Source organism: Dipodomys merriami, unplaced genomic scaffold, assembly GCF_024711535.1.
Source record: "Dipodomys merriami isolate MVZ:Mamm:240054 unplaced genomic scaffold, mDipMer1.0.p SCAF_29, whole genome shotgun sequence".
Classification (NCBI taxonomy): domain Eukaryota; kingdom Metazoa; phylum Chordata; class Mammalia; order Rodentia; family Heteromyidae; genus Dipodomys; species Dipodomys merriami.
The window spans coordinates 14,554,278-14,576,206 of NW_027204381.1; the positions used below are offsets into that span (position 1 = coordinate 14,554,278).

Genomic DNA, 21,929 nt, shown 5'->3' on the forward strand with positions numbered 1-21,929 from the left:
GGTAGAGCACTGGCCTTGAGCAAGAAAAAAACACCTTATATATAGCACCAGCACCCAGGTTCTGAGTTCAAATCCCAGGACCATCACAAAACAAAAGCAAAACCAAAAAGCAATATTGAATTCATTTCACATCAGGCAACTTATAGTGTCTCAAGACAGAAAGGAAATAGACAAAGAAGCCCTATAGTTGCCCCCAAATTACTGCATGGAGAGTCTCAAGCTTGTGACTTGGAGCGAATGCAGTCAGAACCCAATGGTTTCCCTTACTTGAAGACATAGAGCTGTCCAGGAAGCTGGATTAATTAGGCAAAGAACCAAAGAGAAAAGTGCTGAAGAAAAACAAATCTCTGTACAAATTATATCAATATCAAATACAGTGAAAATTGAAGGGAAAAAACAAATTGTCTAAACAGGGATACAGGTGGACCCATTGCAACAATGAGATGTACAAGACGTTATGTCCAGAAACAAACTTTACAACTTTGGTGTGGTGGGGCGGGAGATGGGAAGGGATGGTAAGGGGAAAAAAAGGAGGAGGCAACAATGCTTGAAAAGAAATATACGCATTACCTTGCTCATATAGTTGTAACCCCTCTGTAGGAAATTTTCACAATAAAAAAGGAAAAAAAGAAAAGAAAAAGAAATCTCTGTAAATATGAGAATTCAAATATTCTGTAGGAAAATGATCAATATTCACATATGAAGAATACATGAGGATAAAGATAAGCCACCCAGAATGATTGAAGGAAACGATCCCATGAGAAAATTCAGGGCTAATAATAATGCTAGATCTTAACATCAAGCAAGAGAACCTTACAATTCATGAAACACTAGGTACTTCTCAGAAGTTTCTTAAGTAGTGGAGAAAGTTGATCATAGACTAAAAAATCTCTGTTGTCTTGAGCTTAAAAATAGTTTTAAAATAATCCTGAAATATATTACACTATTCTGAAGTAATGGAACAATATACCAAAACAAACTCAAAAATATTTTTAGGAATACAAAAATACAAAGCACCCAAGTAGATAAATTTACAATATCTAGGATACAACCACAATCATTAGGTCTGCAAAGAAATAGGAAAATATGATTCATAATATGGAGAATATCAACCAATCAAAATTGATTTGTGCCTGGGAAAGGGGTACATGCTTGCAGTTTCAGCACTTAGGAGGTTGAGGAAGAAGGATCATGAGTTTGAGGGGCTTAAGCTACATAGCAATAGCTTGACTCAAAAAAGAAATACCTAGGAAAAAATAGTCTGAACCCTGAGTATATCCAGATCAATGATAGAGATAGATAATAATCCAGATAAAATAAATAGATAATCCAGATAGATAATAAAGGACATTGCAACAGTTACATACCATATTGTATGTGTAAGAGCTAGAAGAACGATCAAACAAGTGTGGTAAATTCATGTAACATTTAAAAAATATTCAAGTTAAAAATGCAATGAATGGGGCTTGAAAGTTGGCTTAGTGGAAGAGTGATTGCCTTGTATGCATAAGGCCCTGAGTTTGATTCCTCTGCACCACATAAGCAGAAAAAGCTGGAAGTGGCGCTGTGGCTCAAGTGGTAGAGGTAGACTTGTAGCCTTGGGCTGGAGAGCTGAGTTCAAGCCCTATGACCAGCAGGAAAAAAATGCAATGAATGTTATGAAGAACACACTAAATATGGTTTCAAACAGAGTAGAAATATGAATGAACTTGAATAAATAGCAGTGGAAACTACAAATTTAAAGCAGATTTAAATGTCTGAAAGAATATGAACAGAGTATTGACTCAAGGGTGGGGAATATCTTACCCATGAGCCATAAAGATCCTAAGAAATCATTAAATACATGACAAGACAGATATCTATCTATCTATCTATCTATCTATCTATCTATCTATCTATCTATCTATCTATCTATCTATCTCTCTCTCTCTATATATATATATGTTTCTCATCAGCTTCTCATAAGCTGTGCTGAAAATTTTGAGTGGCCTATCAATAATGTTATAATATCTAAATGAGCTTCAAAGAAAAAGTTTTCTATTTCTAGCTGGTCAATTGTCCAAACAGCTGGAATCTGTGGGAGAAGGGTAAAAATAATTAAAAGAAATACCAGAAACAGTTTCTTAGTTTTGTGGAGACTATACTTCAAAGATCCAGAAATTCAAGAAACCATAATCACAAAAACATTAAAAAACATCAAGCCAGATTATAATTATCAAATATCCTAAACCAATCCATTTAAGACACAAATTAAAAAGTAGCATAAAGAAAAAGCATGGCATTATATACAAAGGAAGAAAGGTAAGGATGACTTAAGAGTTCTCATGAGAACAATGCAAGGTAGACAGTAGAGGTACATCTTTAAATTACAGAATTAAATAAAATTCATACAGAATTTTCACCTAGCAAAGCATCTTTAAAATCAAAAGGCAAAGTAAAGAATCTTTAAATATATATAAGGTAAAAGAATATATTACTACATTTGTACTACAAGAAATTTTAAAGTAGTGTGTGATTTTCATTAAATTTAAATAAACAAATTGTGATTTTAAAAATTGCTGTGAGAATTTAATGTATAAAATATACACTAGATAGATTTAATGTAGAAAATAAGCATGTGAGACGTCTGTATTTTTCTACAGTCATACTGCATATTTGGTGCATATTAGGTTTAATAAAAAATTACTTAATTTCAACTGTTTACTTTTTAAAATGTGGCTTCTAAGACACTTATAATTGTATCTGTGTTTCACATTATTTCTATTTGGTGGGACTGAAGAAAAAAGACCACAGAGTTTCCCACCTTTATCATAGACTCAATATTCTATTATTGTGAGAATTAACTTGATAACATTTAAATGTGTAAGATATCTGACATCTACTAAGAGAAATATAAGTATTTCTACTTCTATAAGTATTAATTACTTTAATTAAAATACTATTATTTTTTATTGTGAGGTTTTATTTCAAACATATAAGTATCACTTATGAAACTCATGTGTCATATGCAATCTATTTTTAAAGTTTTTTTTATTGTGAACATACCATACAGAGGGGTTACAATTACATGAGCAAGGTAATGAGTACATTTCTTATCACGCATTGTTGCCTCCTCCTTTGTTTCCCCTTCCCAACCCTTCCCATCCACCCCGCCCCCCTTCCCGTCCCTCTTATCCCCCACTCCGCCCCCGCGCCAAAGTTGTAAAGTTTGTTTTTTGACATAACGTCTTGTACATCTCATTGTTGCAATGGGTCCACCTGTATCCCTATTTAAATGATTTGTTTTTTCCTTTCCCCTGCACAACTTATACCAACATCAAATACAGTGAAGAAAGCATCTAGAAAAACAATGCTTGACCTGGATTAAAGACTCATACATCACCAGTAAAAGAATAAATTGCAAAACATCCTGAGAACTTTCTGTGACCAAGAGCAAGCTGGGTTGATGTAGTCACCTGAACACAAATTTAAGCAAGTGCCAAGGAGAAGGTAGATGGAGAAAAAAAGGAAAAAAAAAACTTTAGTAACTAAAATTGATAGTTTTATTTGCAATATTTAAGTTGATCACAATAAATGTAACAGGCCTATTATAGACAACATGCCAACATTAGATATGGACAGTTTTCTTACTCTGCCCAAAGATCTGTAATCACTCCTTTATTGATCTTTCCCCAGTGATCTCAGGTCCGTCCTCTCCACATCCAATCTTTAGCTGAGGAGGTTGTGATTGTACCTAAGATGGTCAGCATTGGTCCTGGACTGGCAGCCACGAAGTGATTTCTGTTTTCTGGGTAATCAGACCTACCCCAGGAGAAGGAGTTCTCTGCAGCAGGAAGAGAACCCAGAACAAACGTGGCACTTCCCAGCATTCCCTGCAACCTACGACCGGAAGTGGTAACGTTGCTATTACCTTGCATCAAGTGCTGCTGATCCGGCCCAGGATTGTCGCAATGGATGGTTTGGGGAACTACTATTCTGTCACCTGGAACTGGAGCACCGTGGGCTTCCACAGCCACAACCCCATGGCCACAATGGTGACGATTTTTTACCTCCTGTTGGTCCTGAGCATCGGCTTATGGGTAAGGTGGCGTCTAGGGGGAGGGCAGGACCTTGTACTCCAGGCTGGGTTTGACCTCTGCCTACATTACTGAGCTCTCACTTAGAATACTGGAGCCTGTCTAAACAGAGCCCTCAGAGGACACCTTTCCATCCTCCTTTTGCCTTTTCCACAAGAATAAATACATGTTCTCTTCATCCAAGCCATACTGAACAATCACACCTTCACACGCTTCATACTGCCTTCCACTGACGAATCTGACAGGTCAAATGTTCCTGCACCTGCTGCCTGGAACTTAAGCCCTGAGCAGTATTCATAATGAGTCCTTCATAGGGTAATGGTGGTGATGACTGTAATCTTCACATCTATGCTATCATTTACATATTCTGCTTGCCTTACCTTCAGATTCAACCAAAAATAGGAAAATTATTCAGAAACATTCTATCTAAGCTGGATGAATATTTTGTCCTTCTTGCCATTATTCCTTAAACAAGAGTTTGAAAATATTACTTACACTTCTTCAGATATTATTAAGCCATAGTCTAAAGGTGATTTTAAGTATACAAATATATAGTTGGACTACTAGTGTTTGTGCCTATAATTCTAGCTCTGTGTGTGTGTGTGTGTGTGTGTGTGTGTGTGTGTGTGTGTGTGTGTGTGTGTTGTGTGCTGGTACTAGGGTTTGAATTCAAGGCCTCAGACCCTTGCTTAGCTTTTTTCCTCAAGGAAGATGCTCTTGAACCACATAGCCAGTCTGGCCTGTGATTCTACCTACTTGGGAAATTGAGACCTTCAGGATTTCAGTTTGAAACCAGCCAAAACAGAAAATTCTAAGAGAGTGTATCTCCAAATAACAATAATAACAACAAGCCACACCAGAGGTATAACTTAATACTTTTTCTGAGGTAGATAAGGTACTTCTTTTGTCAGTGTTTATGCAAACATACAGACACATATTGTATAAGATGTACAATATATGTGTTCAAGCATATATATTTCTGTAATTCATACATCAAGGAACAATATTCATGTCTTTTTTTTTGTTTCTATGATCAGTTCAACATCTTTTAGAAAATGTTGACTTCATCTCCTACCAATTGCTGTACTTGCTGTACTATTTCAGAAATAGGATGGAAGAAAGCGGCAAGATATGTACCACCTAATGATCAGAATCCTTTCTTACTCTATGACTCTCTGTGTGTTTGTGTCTGTGTCTATGCACATATAGATTAAATTCACTGCCTTGCACTTAGACAAGTGCTACAGCTGCTATTCCTGATTTTGGTAGTTTTTTTTTTTTTGTGGATCTCATGTTTTTGTTTGGGATGTTCTAGACTACAATCCTGATATTTAAGTCTTTCCTATACATAGCTAGAAGGACAGGTGCTTAATACTATATCAATGTATTGTTTAGGATAGTGGTCTTGATAATTTTTTCACCTGGCTAGTTTTCAATTCTTCTTTGGCTCTGAAGTAGTTTTTTTATAGGTATGGGCCACCATGCCAACTGTATATTTCTTATATTTTTTCTTTCATTTTAAATGCTAGTACTGAGATTTGGGACTAAATGAACTAGTTTTATGGGGCAGTTTGGCTTCTGGTATTCCACTGGGGTGTTTTTGTTTCTATTTTAGGCTGTATTGTCACATAATCGTGCTACCGTAAAAGACTTTTTCCTGGCTGGTGGAAATCTAACATGGTGGTTGGTGAGTAAGCAGTGGAGGTTTGAGGGGATTGTATGTGTTATCTTATTAAGTACTTTAATTTAGAGTTTTATTTAGATGTATTATTTCTCCAAATTAACCAAAGTTACTAAAGCAGGAATGTCCTTTTTATTTTTTTACATTTTATTTTATTGTAAAGATGCTGTATGGGGGGGTTACAGTTACATGAGTAAGATGAGTACATTTCTTGTCAAACATTGTTACTCCTTCCTTTGTTTTTCTCTTACTATCCCTTCCTTTTATTTTTGAGACATATTGTAGCCTAGCTAATCTTGAACCCATGATCTTCCTGCTCAAATCCTTTTTTAAATATATATTTTATTGTAAAGATACTGTACAGAGAGGTTACAGTTATGTGAATAAGGTAATGAGTACATTTCCTATCAAGCATTGTTAACCCCTCCTTTGTTTTTTCCCTACCATCCCTTCCCTACCAGTCTCCCCAACTTCTCCCTCCTCCCCTGAATTTGTAAAGATCATTTTCAACATAGTGTCTTCTTTTTTTTTTTTTTTTTTTTTTTTTTTTGTTGGTCGTGGGGCTTGAACTCTGGGCCTGGGCGTTGTCCCTCAGCTCTTCAGCTCAAGGCGAGCACTCTACCACTTGAGCTACAGCGCCACTTCCGGTTTTCTGGTGGTTTATTGGAGATAGGAGTCTCACGGTCTTTCTTGCCCGGGCTGGCTTTGAACCGCGATCCTCAGATCTCAGCCTCCTGAGTAGCTAGGATTACAACAACATAGTGTCTTCAAATTCTTAAATGGTAGCATTACAAATATAGAACATCACACTGCAGCAGAGATGTCATGTAATTAGTAGCTTGCTTAACTTTCAAGTGTTTTTTTTTTTTACCTATGTGTTTCTGAATTGCAGTGGGCTGTATAGTAAACTAATTGTACAACATTCCAGGGCAGGACAAGAAGACTGTTAGGAAGTACACAGACAAAGAATAGGGGTGAAAGATTAACTTGTGCTTTTGGTACAGTTACACAGAAAAGGACTGCCAGAGGTAGAGTTGTGAGAGGGATTTGGAGGTAGAGTAGGTGTTTTACAAGTAGATCAAGTGTGATGACTTCTGGGCAGAGGGAAGGGCAGATGCAGCATGGTGTAGGATGGAGAGAGGCAGAGTGTAAGAGAGAATCTTCTTTTTTTGTTTATACATAAACTAATTTATTGCTGGCATGAAGTATCTTAAGAGGAACAAGTAAAAGGCCACCAGTCATAGAAGCAGCTGTCCATTGTAGCTCCATGTATGCACTGGAATGCAAGAGGCTGCCCAGACTGAGACTCAGCGATGCTTGAGCCTGTGTTACTCTATAAATTAACTGTGTGACAGTGTACATACATTTTCCACATAGGAAATTGCACTTCTTAGGTAAACATTACATTTCTAGCCATTTTTCATTTTAGTGTTACTTTTTTGTTTTGTTTTGGTTGGATCTACTGCCCTGAGTTGTGAGCTGTAATCCTGCTATTTATATCTTCCACATAAGCTGAGATGACAGGTGTGCAATGCTATACCCAGCTGTTGGTTGAGATAGGGTACTTGGTCATTTTTGTGCCCTGGCTGGTCTCTAACAATGATACTCTTACCATCTGTCTTTAAAGTGTAGTTTACCTATTGATGCTGTCCTCAAATGCTAACCAATCCTCTAACAAGGATTTGGCTGCTCGCATAAGGGTAACATTTAATAGATAGAAATTTTATGCCAGTTTTATGCCATTATTTAAAGGGGAGAGAAAGGCACAGCCACTAAATGATAGCAGGCAGCCTAAAAGAAGAGTCTTGCTTTCATTAGCTAAGAGCTATGATGGATCATTCTTCTTAATTGAACTAGTCTTTAATTTGTCTTCTTTTTTAAGCTCAAATTAGTAAGAAATCAATAGAGCAATGAACTATTTCCACTCAGTCTCATACATAGAAGATTCTAGTAACACAATCTCCTCCTAGGCTATAAGGACTGCAGACTTTAGTCTTGGTTGCTTTGTGAACTAAAGAGGTACATAAAAGCAGAATCTGCTGCCCATGTTACCTTGTAAGACTGATATACTTGGAAGGGTTTTTAGAAGACACTGATATAGTTGAAATTATGATGTGTTTGGTTAATTGATTTACCAGTTTCTTTCTGTGACTTTTCTCATTTTTAAGATAATTGCTTAGTAAACAAAATACATAATAATATTACCAAATAAAACTGAAATATAATTGCAACTTACCTCTCTTTTCACTTTTACATTTATACTTAATATTTTGTATTCAACAAATATCTTATGGCCTTCAATAGCTTTATCAGAGACTCTGATGGCCTCCACTTTACCTATTTGGTATCAGCACTCAGCCTTCATGATACCTGATTTGCTGTAGCATCTGGTTCCAATTATTGCTTCTTTTTCTGCTCAGTTTCCCTGGCTATTTTTACCCTATTAACCAAGCATTTAATCCTGGTGAAGAGGTCCCCAGGCACCATTGAACCTGCTAGAGGCTGCATTGGTTTCTCATTTCTCTCCTACTATACTCATTCCTGGGCAATCTTTCTGGTATAATGGCATTAAACGTTACCTGCATCCTAGCAGATCCATACTGTGAATCCCTAGCCAGGCATTTCCTTTCCACTTCACACCATGCTTAAAGATTAGTGAAATGTTTTCCTTTTCAGGGAAATGGATAGAAATGGAGCTTATCGTGCTACGTGAAGTAATCTAAGGTCAGAAGGATAAGTTCACATGTTTTCTGTCATATGTGAAAGCACAACCTAAAAGATTAACATGTGTAAACACATAGAGGATCACATATACATATATTTATAGAATATATCTGTAGTTGTGGGATTGTTTGTGGGGGTCAGCAGGATTGGGAAGCACAAGAGAATGATACATGGCATCTATAAATTGGGGATGGTGGCGGAAGAAACTCACTGAAAGTAGCTGAATAATAGGGAGTAGGAGAGATGGGGAAAAGGAGAATGAGGCCATTTATCTCATTAAATTCTCAATATGTATGTGTAAAATACCATGGTGAAATCTCTTAAAAACAATTATCATTCAATTTAATAAAATGAGTGACAGGAATGCAAAACATGTCCTGTCATAAGTGTGAGTACTAAGGGAAGGCAGAAGAACAGAGAGGGTAAAGGGGGGTGAAAATGTTAAAAATAACTATTTACACATGTGAAATTGGAACCATGAAATAAGTTGAGATTGATATGGGAAGGGAATGTAGATGAAGGAGATGGATAGATTAGATGATAAAGTTATGTTGTTTGAATATATCAAAAGTTAAACCCTTGGAAAAACTTATGCTAATCAAAAAATGGAAAAAAGTTACTGTTGGTTTTGTGCCATTTTATTTCTTTTATATGCTTGCAGAATATTTGTTTTCTTTTGAAAGTAACATATTCTGGTTGTGAACAAATGTCATAATTCTAATATATGTATACGTATATACATGCATATATAAATATTTATGTGCACAGTATAAAGTACACATATTAAATTTTAAGGATTAGGTCATATATAGATTGCTCATCACTTATAGAACTGCCTGTTCCTTCTGTAGACTATGCTGTCCTTAATTAATCTTAATTAACCATCCTGGACATAACCAGTGATAATTTCAATGGTTTTAAATTATTGCAGAGACATCACACTCTGGCTAGTGTTTCTATTTTAGGAAATTATGAGCATATTAGTGGTGTGTGAGACAATGGTTGCCTAGTTTTTATTTTTCCCCCTCTCTTCTAATTTATGATAGGAGCTGTAAAAGAAGCCTGAATAGAAATTCAAAAAAAGAAAAAAAAAAGAAATTCTGCCAAGGGAATACTCTCTTTTAAGAGAATGTGTAGACAGGATAACTAAGTAGGCTAGAGAGTTTTAGTGAAAAATGCTGTTGAGTACTATAAAGCCAATGCAGTTTAGTTTAAAGCATTACATCTCTTGGTAATTATACTAAGGTTCTGTAGTTTTTCAGCCTGAGGAGATGCTGATAAATGCCAAGTAGCTCTTTGAAATATTTTTGTAATTATTCTATAAATCTAAAATTATCTCAAAATATAAAGACAAGGAACTGTGCTTCCCCAAAGTCCCTTAAGTAGACTATAGGAAATTTTAGTTGTTTGAGAGGCCACAAACATGTCACAAATTTGAAATGTATTGTGATATTGAAATTAGTTATGATCTTTACAGAAATCCTTTTCCTCTCTTACTCTTCATTCTTCATAGTACACCTATGCCTCAAACTTGGAACCAGTCAGTTAGGGGTCAGTGGTCTTTGTGTCTTGGCAGATACTTAATATCTGCAGACAGTTTATTACATCAAGTATACTTTCAGATTGTTGATGTTTTGCTGTTTTGCTGCTTGTATTTATTGAATTTGCATTTTTGTGGTTATCTTTGAGTTATAGCATACATTCTTTTTACAACCATGCATCATTAGCTTCAGAGATTTGTAGGGGTATAAAATTTGAGACAGAAATGTTAATGAATTAGCTCAGAATTGCTAACACAAATGTAAACTGAGAAAGTTATCCATTAAAAGGAAAAATTGCAAGAAGTATGTACAATAGAAAAGTTGAATTTTAACAATTTGTTGCATTAGTATGTTGTCTGAGATGAAACCCTGGAAAGAGTAACTGCAAGAGCTATGATATTTTCTTTAATGACATTTATACAGAATGTTTCAGGACATATTTAGTAAACTAAGGGTAGGGATAAAAAATTACTACCACAGACTTTGCATCTAGAAACCTAGACTTAATTATGTAAATTTGGAAAATAAATTAAGGTCTAAAAGCCTTAATTTGCTCACTAATAAGGTGGGGGTAATGAAATACTTAAATCACAGCAATAGTAAAAATTAAAATAAATAATACTTAGAACAAATATGATAGTTTCAATAAGCATCTTACAAGAAGAAACATTGTTATTGCTTTCATTGTTATTGCTACTGTATTATTGTGACATGGTGGACAAATTACCTGTAACAATGTGCATAAATAAAAAAATTGAAAATGCAAAAAAGAATGTGATTAGATCATCTTATATGGTATATGTACATACCTATTGATCTATTGAAAGCCTCTGCTAAGACTATCCTAGACATATACTGATTATTACAAATGAGGGAAACCATGGAGCCTATGTTTCTTTGGTTCTGGCTTTACTTAATATGATTTTTCCCAAGTCTTTCCATTTCTTTACAAATGGGGTGATGTCATTCTTTCTGATGGATGCATAAAATTTCATTGTATATATATGCCATATTTTCTGATGATCTTAATCAAAACAAACACCAAGATATGGAAACAAGAGGTTTTCCTTTATTGTTGTTTTTTTAATGCACAGTGTGAAGTTCTTTTTTTTGTATTTTTTCTTTCCTTAGGCTTATCCCCTGTTGTCACTATATTTGATTTTGGTACCCTGTATGTTGTATATATGTTTATCTGATTTGGGAAAGAGAAGGGAAACAGCAAATTGGTGAGACAGAAGACAAAGAGTGAACCATTGCAACAGCCATACTCACAATACAATAAATTGGAAATGAAATTTACAACTCAGGGAAGATGGGGGGAATGGGAGAGAAATGAGGGAGGGGTAATAATGTTTGACAAGAAATGTACTCATGCTTACCATGTTGTAGGTGCCTTACATGTATTTATTCTTTAGGGATAAATAATAAGTAATTGTCTAATTATGGACAATTATTACCTCCACTGCACCAGTGAATAAAACCACAGCACAGAATATGGGTACAATGCCCAAGTTACTTGGCCAGCTGGAAAGACTGATTCCAGTCCTAATTTGGAAACTCCATGTTATCTCCCCATAGATGTTTCTTCTGAACTTCTTTGCATATGTGGTATTGGCCTTACTTGATTAAACTAAGGAAAGTGAGTTTTATTTATTTCTTTTTGTATTGACTAGCTTCATATATGTTACGATCAAAAGAATCAGAATCCATTCTAGATTTGATCCACAAGGACCTAGGAATTTTATTTAATTGAAAAAATGAAATGCCTTCCTTTTATGTTTTTTATTGTAAAAATACTGTACAGAAGGGTTACAGTTACATGAGTAAGGTGGCGAGTACATTTCCTATCAAGCATTGTTACCTCCTCCTTTTTTTTCACCTATCATTGCTTCCCTCTCCACCTCCCCAATTCCTTCCTCTCCCATCCCCCAAAGTTGTAGTTTGTTTTCAACATAGTGTCTTGTACATCTCCTTGATACAATGGTAACCTGTATCCTTATTTCAGCATTTTGTTATTTCCCTTCCCCTCACCAAATTAAAAAAAAAATGTATATACTGAAAAAAAAGAAATGTACTCATTACCTTACATATGCAGCTGTAACCCCACTGTACATCACCTTAATAAAATTAATTTAAAAAAAGAGAATGTGAAATTCAGTGGGAGTTAACCTTTGTGAGAATTAATTCTTGACATATGACTTAGTGTTCTGATATATAATTATCTTTTAACTCTCAGATAGGCACTTCTCTTTTTGCTGCAAACACTGGTAGTGGCCACTTTATGGGCCTGGCTGGGATAGGAGCATCTTCAGGGATTGCTGTTGGGGCCTTAGAATGGAATGTAAGTCATTATGTCATACCTTCCACAGCTACTGACCTCCGCTTTCATCACTGTCTAAATAAAACTTATAAGTCAGAAACTTGATTTTAACCTTGAATAACTGTTAACGTCTTCTGGTCTTACTAATTGTACCAAATAATGGATTCCATTATGACATTTACATATTCTTATACTATGTATTTTGATATATTCATCCTTATTACCTTCTATTGTCTGTCTCCTCCATTGTTCCCTCCTGCTTTTATATTTCTCACTCTCTCTCTCTGCTAGTACTTCACTTTTTCACTCTGTTAGTGCTCTACCACTTGAGCCATGCCCCCAGTCCCACCTTTTTGCTGGTTAATTGGAGGTAAGACTTTCAAGGATTTTCCTGCCTGGCCTAACATCAAACCATGATCAGAAGTAACATTTTTTCAATTCGATTATATATGAATTTAATATTCTTGGATTATTAACTGAACTATGTAAATCACTTATGACAAATCATTAAAAACATGCATTCTAAGTCTCATCTTTTTTCTGAAGTACTGTAAAAAAATAAAGAGTACTTCCACAGGTCCCAACTTAACAGGAATCCTGTTCTATACCAGAAGTATAGAGGAGTGATTTCCCAACAAGTGCCTTTTTTTTTTGGTCAGTCATGGGGCTTAAACTCTGGGTCTGGGTGCTGTCCCTCAGCTCTTCAGCTCAAGGCAAGTACTCTACCACTTGAGCTTCAGCACCAATTCTTATTTTCTGGTGCTTAATTGGAGGTAAGAGTCTTCACAGGCTTTCCTGCCTGGGCTGGCTTTGAACCACGATCCTCAGATCTCAGCTTCTTGAGTAGCTAGGATTATAGGTGTGAGTCACTGGGTCACAGCTTAAGTTCCTTTATCTTGTACTCACGCACCTTACTTTACTTCTCTTTAAAGAAAGCAGATCTTTTCTTTCTTTTTTTTTTTTTACTTAATTTCAAATGTGTGAAATTTTTGTAGAGTTTCTTTTCTATTCCTCTGAATTTTCTTAGGTAAATTTGTCTTCTTTCAGCTATCAATTGGTTTGTTAATTACACCAATTAATATACAGAGTAATCTTTTATAAAAAAATTATCATAACTTTGAATGTTAAGTTCTTGGTCCTGGAGCATTTACTTGTTAGTACCTGGCAGTGGTGTCTAAAACAGATAAAAACCGAACTTACATTTCATTTAATGGCTTGATCTAGATGGGCCTGATTTTTTTTTCTTTGTTTCAGTCTATCTTAATGCTCTTTGTTCTTGGTTGGATATTTATTCCTATTTACATCAAAGCTGAGGTAAGTGTCCACTATCCATTATACATCAAAGCTGAGGTAAGTGTCCATTATCCATTACTCAATTCTCTATAATATACTTTCTATCAAATGTTGGATATGTATTAATAACATTCTGAAGGACAATTGAATTTCTTATTCTTTTCTTTTTTCTTTTGTTTTGTTTTTGGTCGGTTGTGGAGCTTGAACTCTGGGCTTTGGTGCTGTCCTTGTGCTCTTCGGCTCAAGGCAAATGCTCTATCGCTTGAGCCACTGCACCACTTCCGGTTTTCTAGTGTTTATTGGAGATAAGAGTCTCATGGACTTTCCTGCCCCGGCTGGCTTTGAACTGCAATCCTCAGATCTCAGCCTCCTGAGTAGCTAGGATTACAGGCATGAGCCACCAGTGCCCAGCTTTCTCATTCTTTTCATATTGACTTCTCTCTATCCTGAGATGCCTAGAATATGTCACTATGCCTTGAGTAAAAACCCGCAAAAGGTACTGCCTACTCAACAGTTTATCTTTTGTAGATTTTATAGAAAGCCTTTTAAATGTTTCAAAAATAAGTAAGTGAAGAAGTAAATAGTTAATGATTAGAAGACTCAGTGTTGCCAGTACATGGAGTATAATTCCAGACAAAATGCAATAAGGATTTCAAGGAACTTGAGAAACTGGTTCTAAATATCCATAGAAGAACAAACTCATAAAAGTAGCATGGATAAGCCTGAGCCAGTGGCTTATCTCTGAAATCCTATAAGAAGCTTAGCTTTGAGGATTGTAATTTGAAGCCAGTTCTGGCAGGAATGAATGTGAAACTCTCTATCTCCAATTAAGCACCGAAAAAGCCAGTAGAGGAGTTTGTGGCTCAAGTGGTGGAGCACTAGCCTTGAGGAAAACAGCTCAGGATTAGCACCTAGGCGTTCAAGCTCTAGTGCTTGAGTACTCTCTCTCTCTCCCTCTCTCCTCTGCCTCTCTCTCTCTCTCTCTCTCTCTCTCTCTCTCTCTCTCTCTCTCTCTCTCTCTCTCTCACACACACACACACACACACACAGAGTGGCAAGGATATTGCTATCAAGGAAAATGAGGACGGACTTGTCCTACCAGATATAAATACTTACAAGATATCTAGGAAACTGTGGAGATACAGAAAGCAAAAATGAATAGATAATGTCTAAATCAGAGAAAAATAACACATTATATAAAAAGAAAGAATCACACATTAATAATTGACTTCCCTGGAGGCCAAAAATATTGTAATAACAATTAAAATGATAAGAAAAAGGTAAAACTCAAAGTTGAGAACCTTAGACCAAGAAAAACATTCCCTTAAATATTAAGTGATCATCAGTAAATCATCAGTAAATGCTAATTGAGATGAAATCCCGATATACCCAGCTTTTTATATTGTTTTATTAGCTGAGCACTTGGGTTTGACCACAAGAGTAGAAACAGGAGAAACTCAGAACAAATAAATTTCATTATACCCACAAATACCATAGACAGGAGGGTCCCAAAAATGGAATTTGACACAAGAAAAAGATAACAGGATGGTAAAGAGGCAGATAATCGGAATGAAGGGAAGATGTGGGACAGGTCTATTAATAGGGTTTTTTTGAAAGAGGTAGAAATGAACAGTTGCCAACCAACTAGGCTAGTTTGATTTGAGCACTGTTTTGACTCAAGAGATGACCTCTTGTTGCCTAGAATCTGATACTGGAATAATTAAGGTAGCTTAGTGACCCCAGAGGTGTATAGGCCAGATAAAGGAGGTCAAGCTCTTGACTAATGAACTTGCATATCCATAGTATGCTCCAGCCTAGGCCCTTCATTATATTTAAGAACTAGCTAGAGTTGAGAAGCATCATCTCTCTCCAGACAGAATACATTTTTTAAGATAACATAAACCTCCTGACATATAGAAAATTAAGTCGATATTTACAATACAGAACTGGGTGTGGTAGCCCGTACTTGGAATCTTAGTTACTCAGGATACTGCAGAGTTTGAGGCTTGACCAGGAAAAAAGTTCATGAGATCTCATCTTAACAGACAAAACTATGTGAAATGGCACATACCTGTAGCAGTAACTACTTCTTTGTTTCTAGCTATACAAGGAAAAAAATTAGAAGGATTATGTTTCAGTCTCTGCTAAGCAAAATGTGAGTCTATCTCAAAAGTTATCAGATGAAAAAAGGGCTGGAAGATGGAGGCCAGTGACTTACACTTGTTAATCCTACCTATTCAGGAAGCTAAGAGCAGAGGAAGATCCAGGTGTGAAACCAGTCTAGAATGGAAAATCTATGAAATGTTTATCTCCAATTGACTACTAAAAAGCCAGAGGTTGATGTGTGGCTCAGGTAGTAGAACACCAGTTTTGAGCAAAAAAGGTAGTGAACAATGCCCAGGGCCTGAGTTCACGCCCCAGTATAGGCACATAAAAAAGTAACTGGAAGCATGATTCCATAAACAGAGTACATAACAAGCATAAGATCCTGATTTAGTACTGAAAATGCAATTGGAGAGAGAGAGAGAGAGAGAGAGAGAGAGAGAGAGAGAGAGAGAGAGAGAGAGAGAGAGAGCTAAACAGAGTCAGAGTCAATTATGTTTGACCAAAATAAAAGAAATAGGAGAGGCTCAAGAAAAAAGTTATTATATCCTCAGGTTTCAGATAGAAGATTCTCTCTCTTCTCTCTCTCTCACACACAAGAATAGCTAAGATAGGAGGGTATGACTTTAACAGTCTCATATTATAACTGATTATTATAGCCCAGAAGTATTTTGTTGATAAGCCAGAGAGCAAGACCTAGAAAACATCCTCATAGCTCTGAAAAGAATTCATGCCCTGAAACCTTGAACTTATAGCCCCCAAGAATGTGAGGAAATAATTGTTATTTGTTCAAGCCACCCAAACTGCCCTGCTTTGTTATGCAGCCATAGCAAACATATAGCCAGTAAGTGCAGAAACAGCTTGGGAAGCTTAGAGCCTCACTGAGCAAGTCAACTCCCTATGTCCCAATATGATTTGGAACCTAAAACTGATGAGAAAAATGACAGGTACAAATGCTTATCAAAGGACATATCGTTCCTATGAAGTCCCCATCAAGCAGGTGGGAAATTTGACATAGATGTATGAGTAGATACATACATAGGTTATCCAGGCTAGAAAGTGGGACAATATTCACTTACCAATTTCTGATTACCTACCATGAGTTAGGTCTTCACTAGGTTCCAGGGACTTCAGGAACACAGAGGACACAATTGCTTAATTTGTGATATATACAATTTCATATAGGAAAACAGCAGAATCATTTGGACACCAACTCCTTGGTGAACAGCGTTGACACAGAGAGAGGTCAGAGAGCAGTGGAATCAGGTTCAAATCCCTGGATCATGGGCTATGCTTTCAACAGAGACAAGGCACTTGATTTTGCTCAATGATTATTTCATGAGCATCATCATTTGCCTCTCCATCCTCATTTTTCCAATCTCGATTGGTACGTGATTCCATGCTTTATACTCATGAGCCATGCTCATGGGCTGTGACTATATAAACAGCATTCTGTAAGAAAGATTTACCCCCACAGAGCTGCCTCCTCAAACTTCATTATCCTCATGGAAACTTGTCTTGTTGCTTGCGCAGGTGGTGACATTGCCAGAGTATTTGAGAAAGAGATTTGGTAGCATCCGAATCCAGCTGTTCCTTTCTGTTCTGTATTTAATCCTCCATATCTTCGGTAGGATTTCGGTGAGTTATGACAGAGTCAGCCCAAGATGGAGAAGACTCAAAAACGAAAAAAAATTCCTAAGAACTAACAGGATTATGCTAGATTATTCCAGTACCTTATTCTGTACTCATTTGCTTCTGTGAGTTAGAGTAGTTTAATCATATTCAACCTTACTGTTGACAGCTTAATACTTTGCTGAAGATAAAGAACAGAAGGATCTATCTTACCTCTCAGTATGGGTTACAAGTCTGACCTCTCTATTCCTAAACAACCTTGGGTTCATCCATCTCATGTAATTAGAAAATGTGTCCAAAAAAACATCCAGGCATTTCCATTCCTTGCAAGAAAAAGTCTGTGCAAGACTACAGGGCTGGCCCTGCCTGCCTTTGTGGATTATATTTCTTATTTACTCCCCTGTAATCACATTGCCTTACTCATTCATCTCCAACCCCAAAACCAGCTCAGTCACTCTTCAGGCCATTTGTACTAGTGTTATAGCCTTAAATGTTCTTCTCGATGACTGACCCCATCATTAATTGGAGGAGAAATGCCACCTCCTTGGAAAGACCTTCCAAGGAAGGGCTTAGTCAATCTCTACTCCACTGCTCTGCTTTTCTTTGGAAAGCTTGTCTGCATGTGAGAGTAACTTTTGTGTACTTGCTTCTTCATTTCAAGTTTCCTGAAAAAACTTGCCTGGATTTTTGTCCAAAAATCTTTTTTTTAAATAACTAAATGGGCAGCATTTATAACATTGCATGGAAAGTGTCTGTATAGTCATGTTCCTCCTGGGGGACAGTGACTGAGTTTGGTAGGTCGGGGTCTGCTGAACCCTGATGACTGTCTTGTGACATGACTGGCACTATAAACATTTAGTGAGTAAATGTTTACATGAAGCTCTGCTAATTGTATCCCTTGCTTAAAGAGCCACAATAATAAAGCAAGAGGCTAGCTGGCTAAATAATGTGTAAATCCAGGGCCAACAAATCTGATCCACAGGGCAGGCAGTCTAGTTAGTGATATGTTTTGCACAGTGCATGAGCTAAGAATGACTTTTACAGTTTTAAAAGGTTGTATTAACCAGATACAATGTGTAAGTCAAACTGTCAATAATATTAACCATCTGGCCCTGTTTAGAAAAAACTTGTCAACCTCTAAAGCAGTTGGCTTTTCCCAGTAGCAGAATTGCAAGAACAACTGACTCTGAGCCCACTCCCCACGCAGTGGCTTGGGAGTGACAGAGGCTAAGTTGTGATAACTCAAGTCCTGAGAGCTTGGTTGAACTTATGGGTCTCAAACCTTCTGTTGACATCACCTACCGGTTGTGGGGTGCTCATCAGAGATCACCTTGAATATGGCTTTTGAGACCCATTTCTCTGATTATTATTAATTCCATTGGAAATGAAGTCAGCCTGATGACCTTGTACCTGTTTCAGCTGGAGATTTGCTATGGTGCCATGTTCTTGAAAATGGCTTGGGACATAGATATTTACCAGACTACCCTAATGCTGTTGACCATCGCTGGTATCTATACCATAACAGGTGAGGTTTCTCTAACCATTCAGGAATTTATGTGGATTCAAACATTATCTACTTAGTGTACTTTCCCTAGATTTCCTGTCTGTAGACCACAGACTGAAAATAACAGAGGAAGAGAGATATGTAAATGGTGTCCTACCATTTAAAAGTTTGACTGGGCTGGGAGGGTCTCTTCAAGGGGTTTTATAGAGCCATCAGTGGTCATGTTTCAACCGGAGTGAGGTTTGGTACTGCAGGTTTCTAGGAAAGCAGAGAAAGAGAACAAGGTGGAGGTGAGGGATAGGCCTTAGGCTTCCTGGCCAAGGCCCTTGGATAAGTTCTTAAAGTTTTATCCAAGGAAGCCTCTACCAGATATTGAGAAATTTTCATGTGCTTTCTTCCAGGTACAGTGAAAATCTTGGATGTTAGTGTTTACCCTTCATTTTTCACCATAGTTCAAGTGAAAAAAAATCAGAGTGGAGACTGTGGCATATTTTCAATCAATTGTTCACAGTTCTGGGTAGTGAGAATTAGACTTTTGCTATGCAGAAGAAATTTGGTAATGTTTGGACATTTATTGGACAAGGAGGTACATTCTAGTGGGAATTTTCTGTTACTTCCAAACTAAGCTTTTTGATGAAAGTTGTGCATTTTTTGCTTAATGAAATGACCAGATTGGGGCTGGGAAGGTGGCTCAGTAGTAGAGTGCTTGCCTTGCATGCCTGAGGCCCTGGGTTCGATTCCTTAGCACCACATAAGCAAAAAGAAAAAAGCCGGAAGTGGTGCTGTGGCTCAAGTGGTAGAGCGCTAACCTTGAGCTGAAGAGCTGAGGGACAGCACCCAGGCCCAGAGTTCAGGCCCCACAACTGGAGCCAAAAAAAAAAAAGGAATGACCAGATTGTCATTTTTTAAAAGTAAAGGGAAATTGAAACTGAAAAGGGTAATTAAGAATCCCATATAAGTCTATGAAGAGTGACGATAAAAAAAAGAAAACAGAATTCCTAAACCTCAGCAGAAGTAGTTGAATGACACAAGGATTCAAAGTAAGAATGGGGAGGTCTGTCAGCACCATGAGGCATGGCCTTCCTTTCTTCTTTCTTTCCCTTTCTCTTCAGGTGGTTTGACAGCTGTAGTTTATGCTGAGGCCTTCCAAGCTGGCGTTATGCTTTTGGGATCATCCTTGTTAACAATGTATAGTAAGTATAGCTATTAAAAAGACTTGACAACAGGGTGGAATCTTTGATCTAGACTTGTGCAAAGCCATGAGGACCTTCCACTCACAGGTGAGAGTCTGAAGCTCTTGGGACCCAGAAACATTGTCAAGATTCAAGGTAAATGTTATATTTCTGCTCATTGGAAAAGAAAGAAGAGCTTAGGACTAAAATGGGGATAACAATCTCTAGTATGCTTTATGCTCTCATTTTTTTTAAAACTCAGGACTGGTATTCTACCAACTTGAGCCATACCTCTACTTCTGGCTTTTTGCTGGTTAATTGGGGATTAGAGTCTCATGGGCTTGTCTTCCCTATCGGATTCTAACTGGAATCCTCAGGTTTTTAGCAACTTATAGATAGGATTACAGGTGTGAACTAGCAGCACCCAATTCTACCATGTTTCTTAATATTAGTTTCCCTTGGCCATTAACACATAGGTGTATTCTGCACATGATATGAACTCTTTTTTCAATGTGAAAAATTTTAATCTGATTTATGTTATATAAACACAATTTATTATTAAGCAGTTGTATAAAGGGATTACAAGTTAATAAGTCAGGTTTAAGGACAGTGCTTCTTGACAATGTCATCCCTTCATTTAAATTTACTTTTTTTGAAGTTAATGCTATCAACCTTTCTTTTTCTTTCTATTCTTTCTTTAATAGTGTACTTACAAGAAAAGTTCATAAAGATATTCTTCTGTTGTGTTCTAATACCTTTTAGCTATACTTTTCACTGTGCTTTTCACTGGCACACCAGTTCATTGAAGATAAGGGTTTCATGGACTTTTCTGCCTTGACTGGCTTTGAACTATGATTCTCAGATCTCAGTCTCCTGAGAAGCTAGGATTACAGGTGTGAGCTACTGCCACCAGCAAGTTTCATTCTTTTTATTCACATTTATTTTCATGAATGATTCACATTCATTTATGAATTCCATGAAATATCTTTTATAATTTCATAGCCATTCAGTATTTCATTCACCACTCTTGAATATAAATCACTTTGAACCTGTTTCAAAAACAATCTATTAAAAAGGAACATCATTTATATTTAAATAAAACATATATAAGTTGATATTTTAATACATTTTAGATGGTGCTTTTTAATTTGTTAAGATTTCATGTTACTTAATATGGTGAGAGAAAAATGCCCCCAATTGTGAAGAAAATTTTACTAGGAAATTTCATAAATGTTTTCCCATCATTTAAGGTAAAAGATTATTTATCTACATTTTGATCAAGTTTCTTTAGATAATGCATAATGGATCTTCAGTTCAAAACTATTTTTGTGAGTTTGAGACAAACTTGAGCTACATAACAAGAATTTGTCTCAAAAACTAAATAGCAACAATGAATTTTTTTTTTTTTTTGCTGATCATGGGGCTTGAACTCTGGGCTTGGGCGCTGTCCCTGCCCTCTTCATCTCAAGGCTAGTGCTCTACTGCATGAGCCACAATGCCACTTGCAGTTTTCTAGTGGTTTATTGGAGATAAGAGTCTCACGGCCTTTCCTGCCCAGGCTGGCATTGAACCGTTATCATCAGGTCTCACCCTCCTGAATAACTATGATTACAGGCATGAGCCACTGGCACTCAGCTAACAATGATTTTTTTAAAAAAAACTGTATTGGTTTTTATAACTAAAACTTCCCAGAATGTGCTATCTTTAGGCATGGCTAGATCTAGGTGTCTAAATGAAATACGTATACTAAAGAGTTTCAAGTCGATATATAAGCGTAGTCCCTATGGAAGCAAGCACATTTTCAGCTTTGTCAGCAGATGAATCCCAAAGCAGATTCTAAAGAGGCTGGCTTGTGTTTCATATCTGGTCCTTACACTTCATTA

General features: G+C 36.7%; 1 protein-coding gene across 1 annotated transcript in view; it reads left to right on the top strand.

Moving 5' to 3' along the window:
* Positions 1-3,942: 3,942 nt before the first annotated feature.
* The window catches only part of LOC138838773 (sodium/glucose cotransporter 1-like), a 38,288-nt gene continuing 20,301 nt past the window's right edge, over positions 3,943-21,929 (top strand). Inside the window, exons 1-7 of the mRNA XM_070038099.1 lie at positions 3,943-4,079; positions 5,692-5,763; positions 12,259-12,363; positions 13,597-13,656; positions 17,272-17,376; positions 18,790-18,895; positions 19,987-20,067. Coding sequence (XP_069894200.1) covers positions 3,951-4,079; positions 5,692-5,763; positions 12,259-12,363; positions 13,597-13,656; positions 17,272-17,376; positions 18,790-18,895; positions 19,987-20,067 — 658 coding nt within the window. The 5' untranslated portion in view covers positions 3,943-3,950. The remainder of the gene's footprint in view (positions 4,080-5,691; positions 5,764-12,258; positions 12,364-13,596; positions 13,657-17,271; positions 17,377-18,789; positions 18,896-19,986; positions 20,068-21,929) is intronic.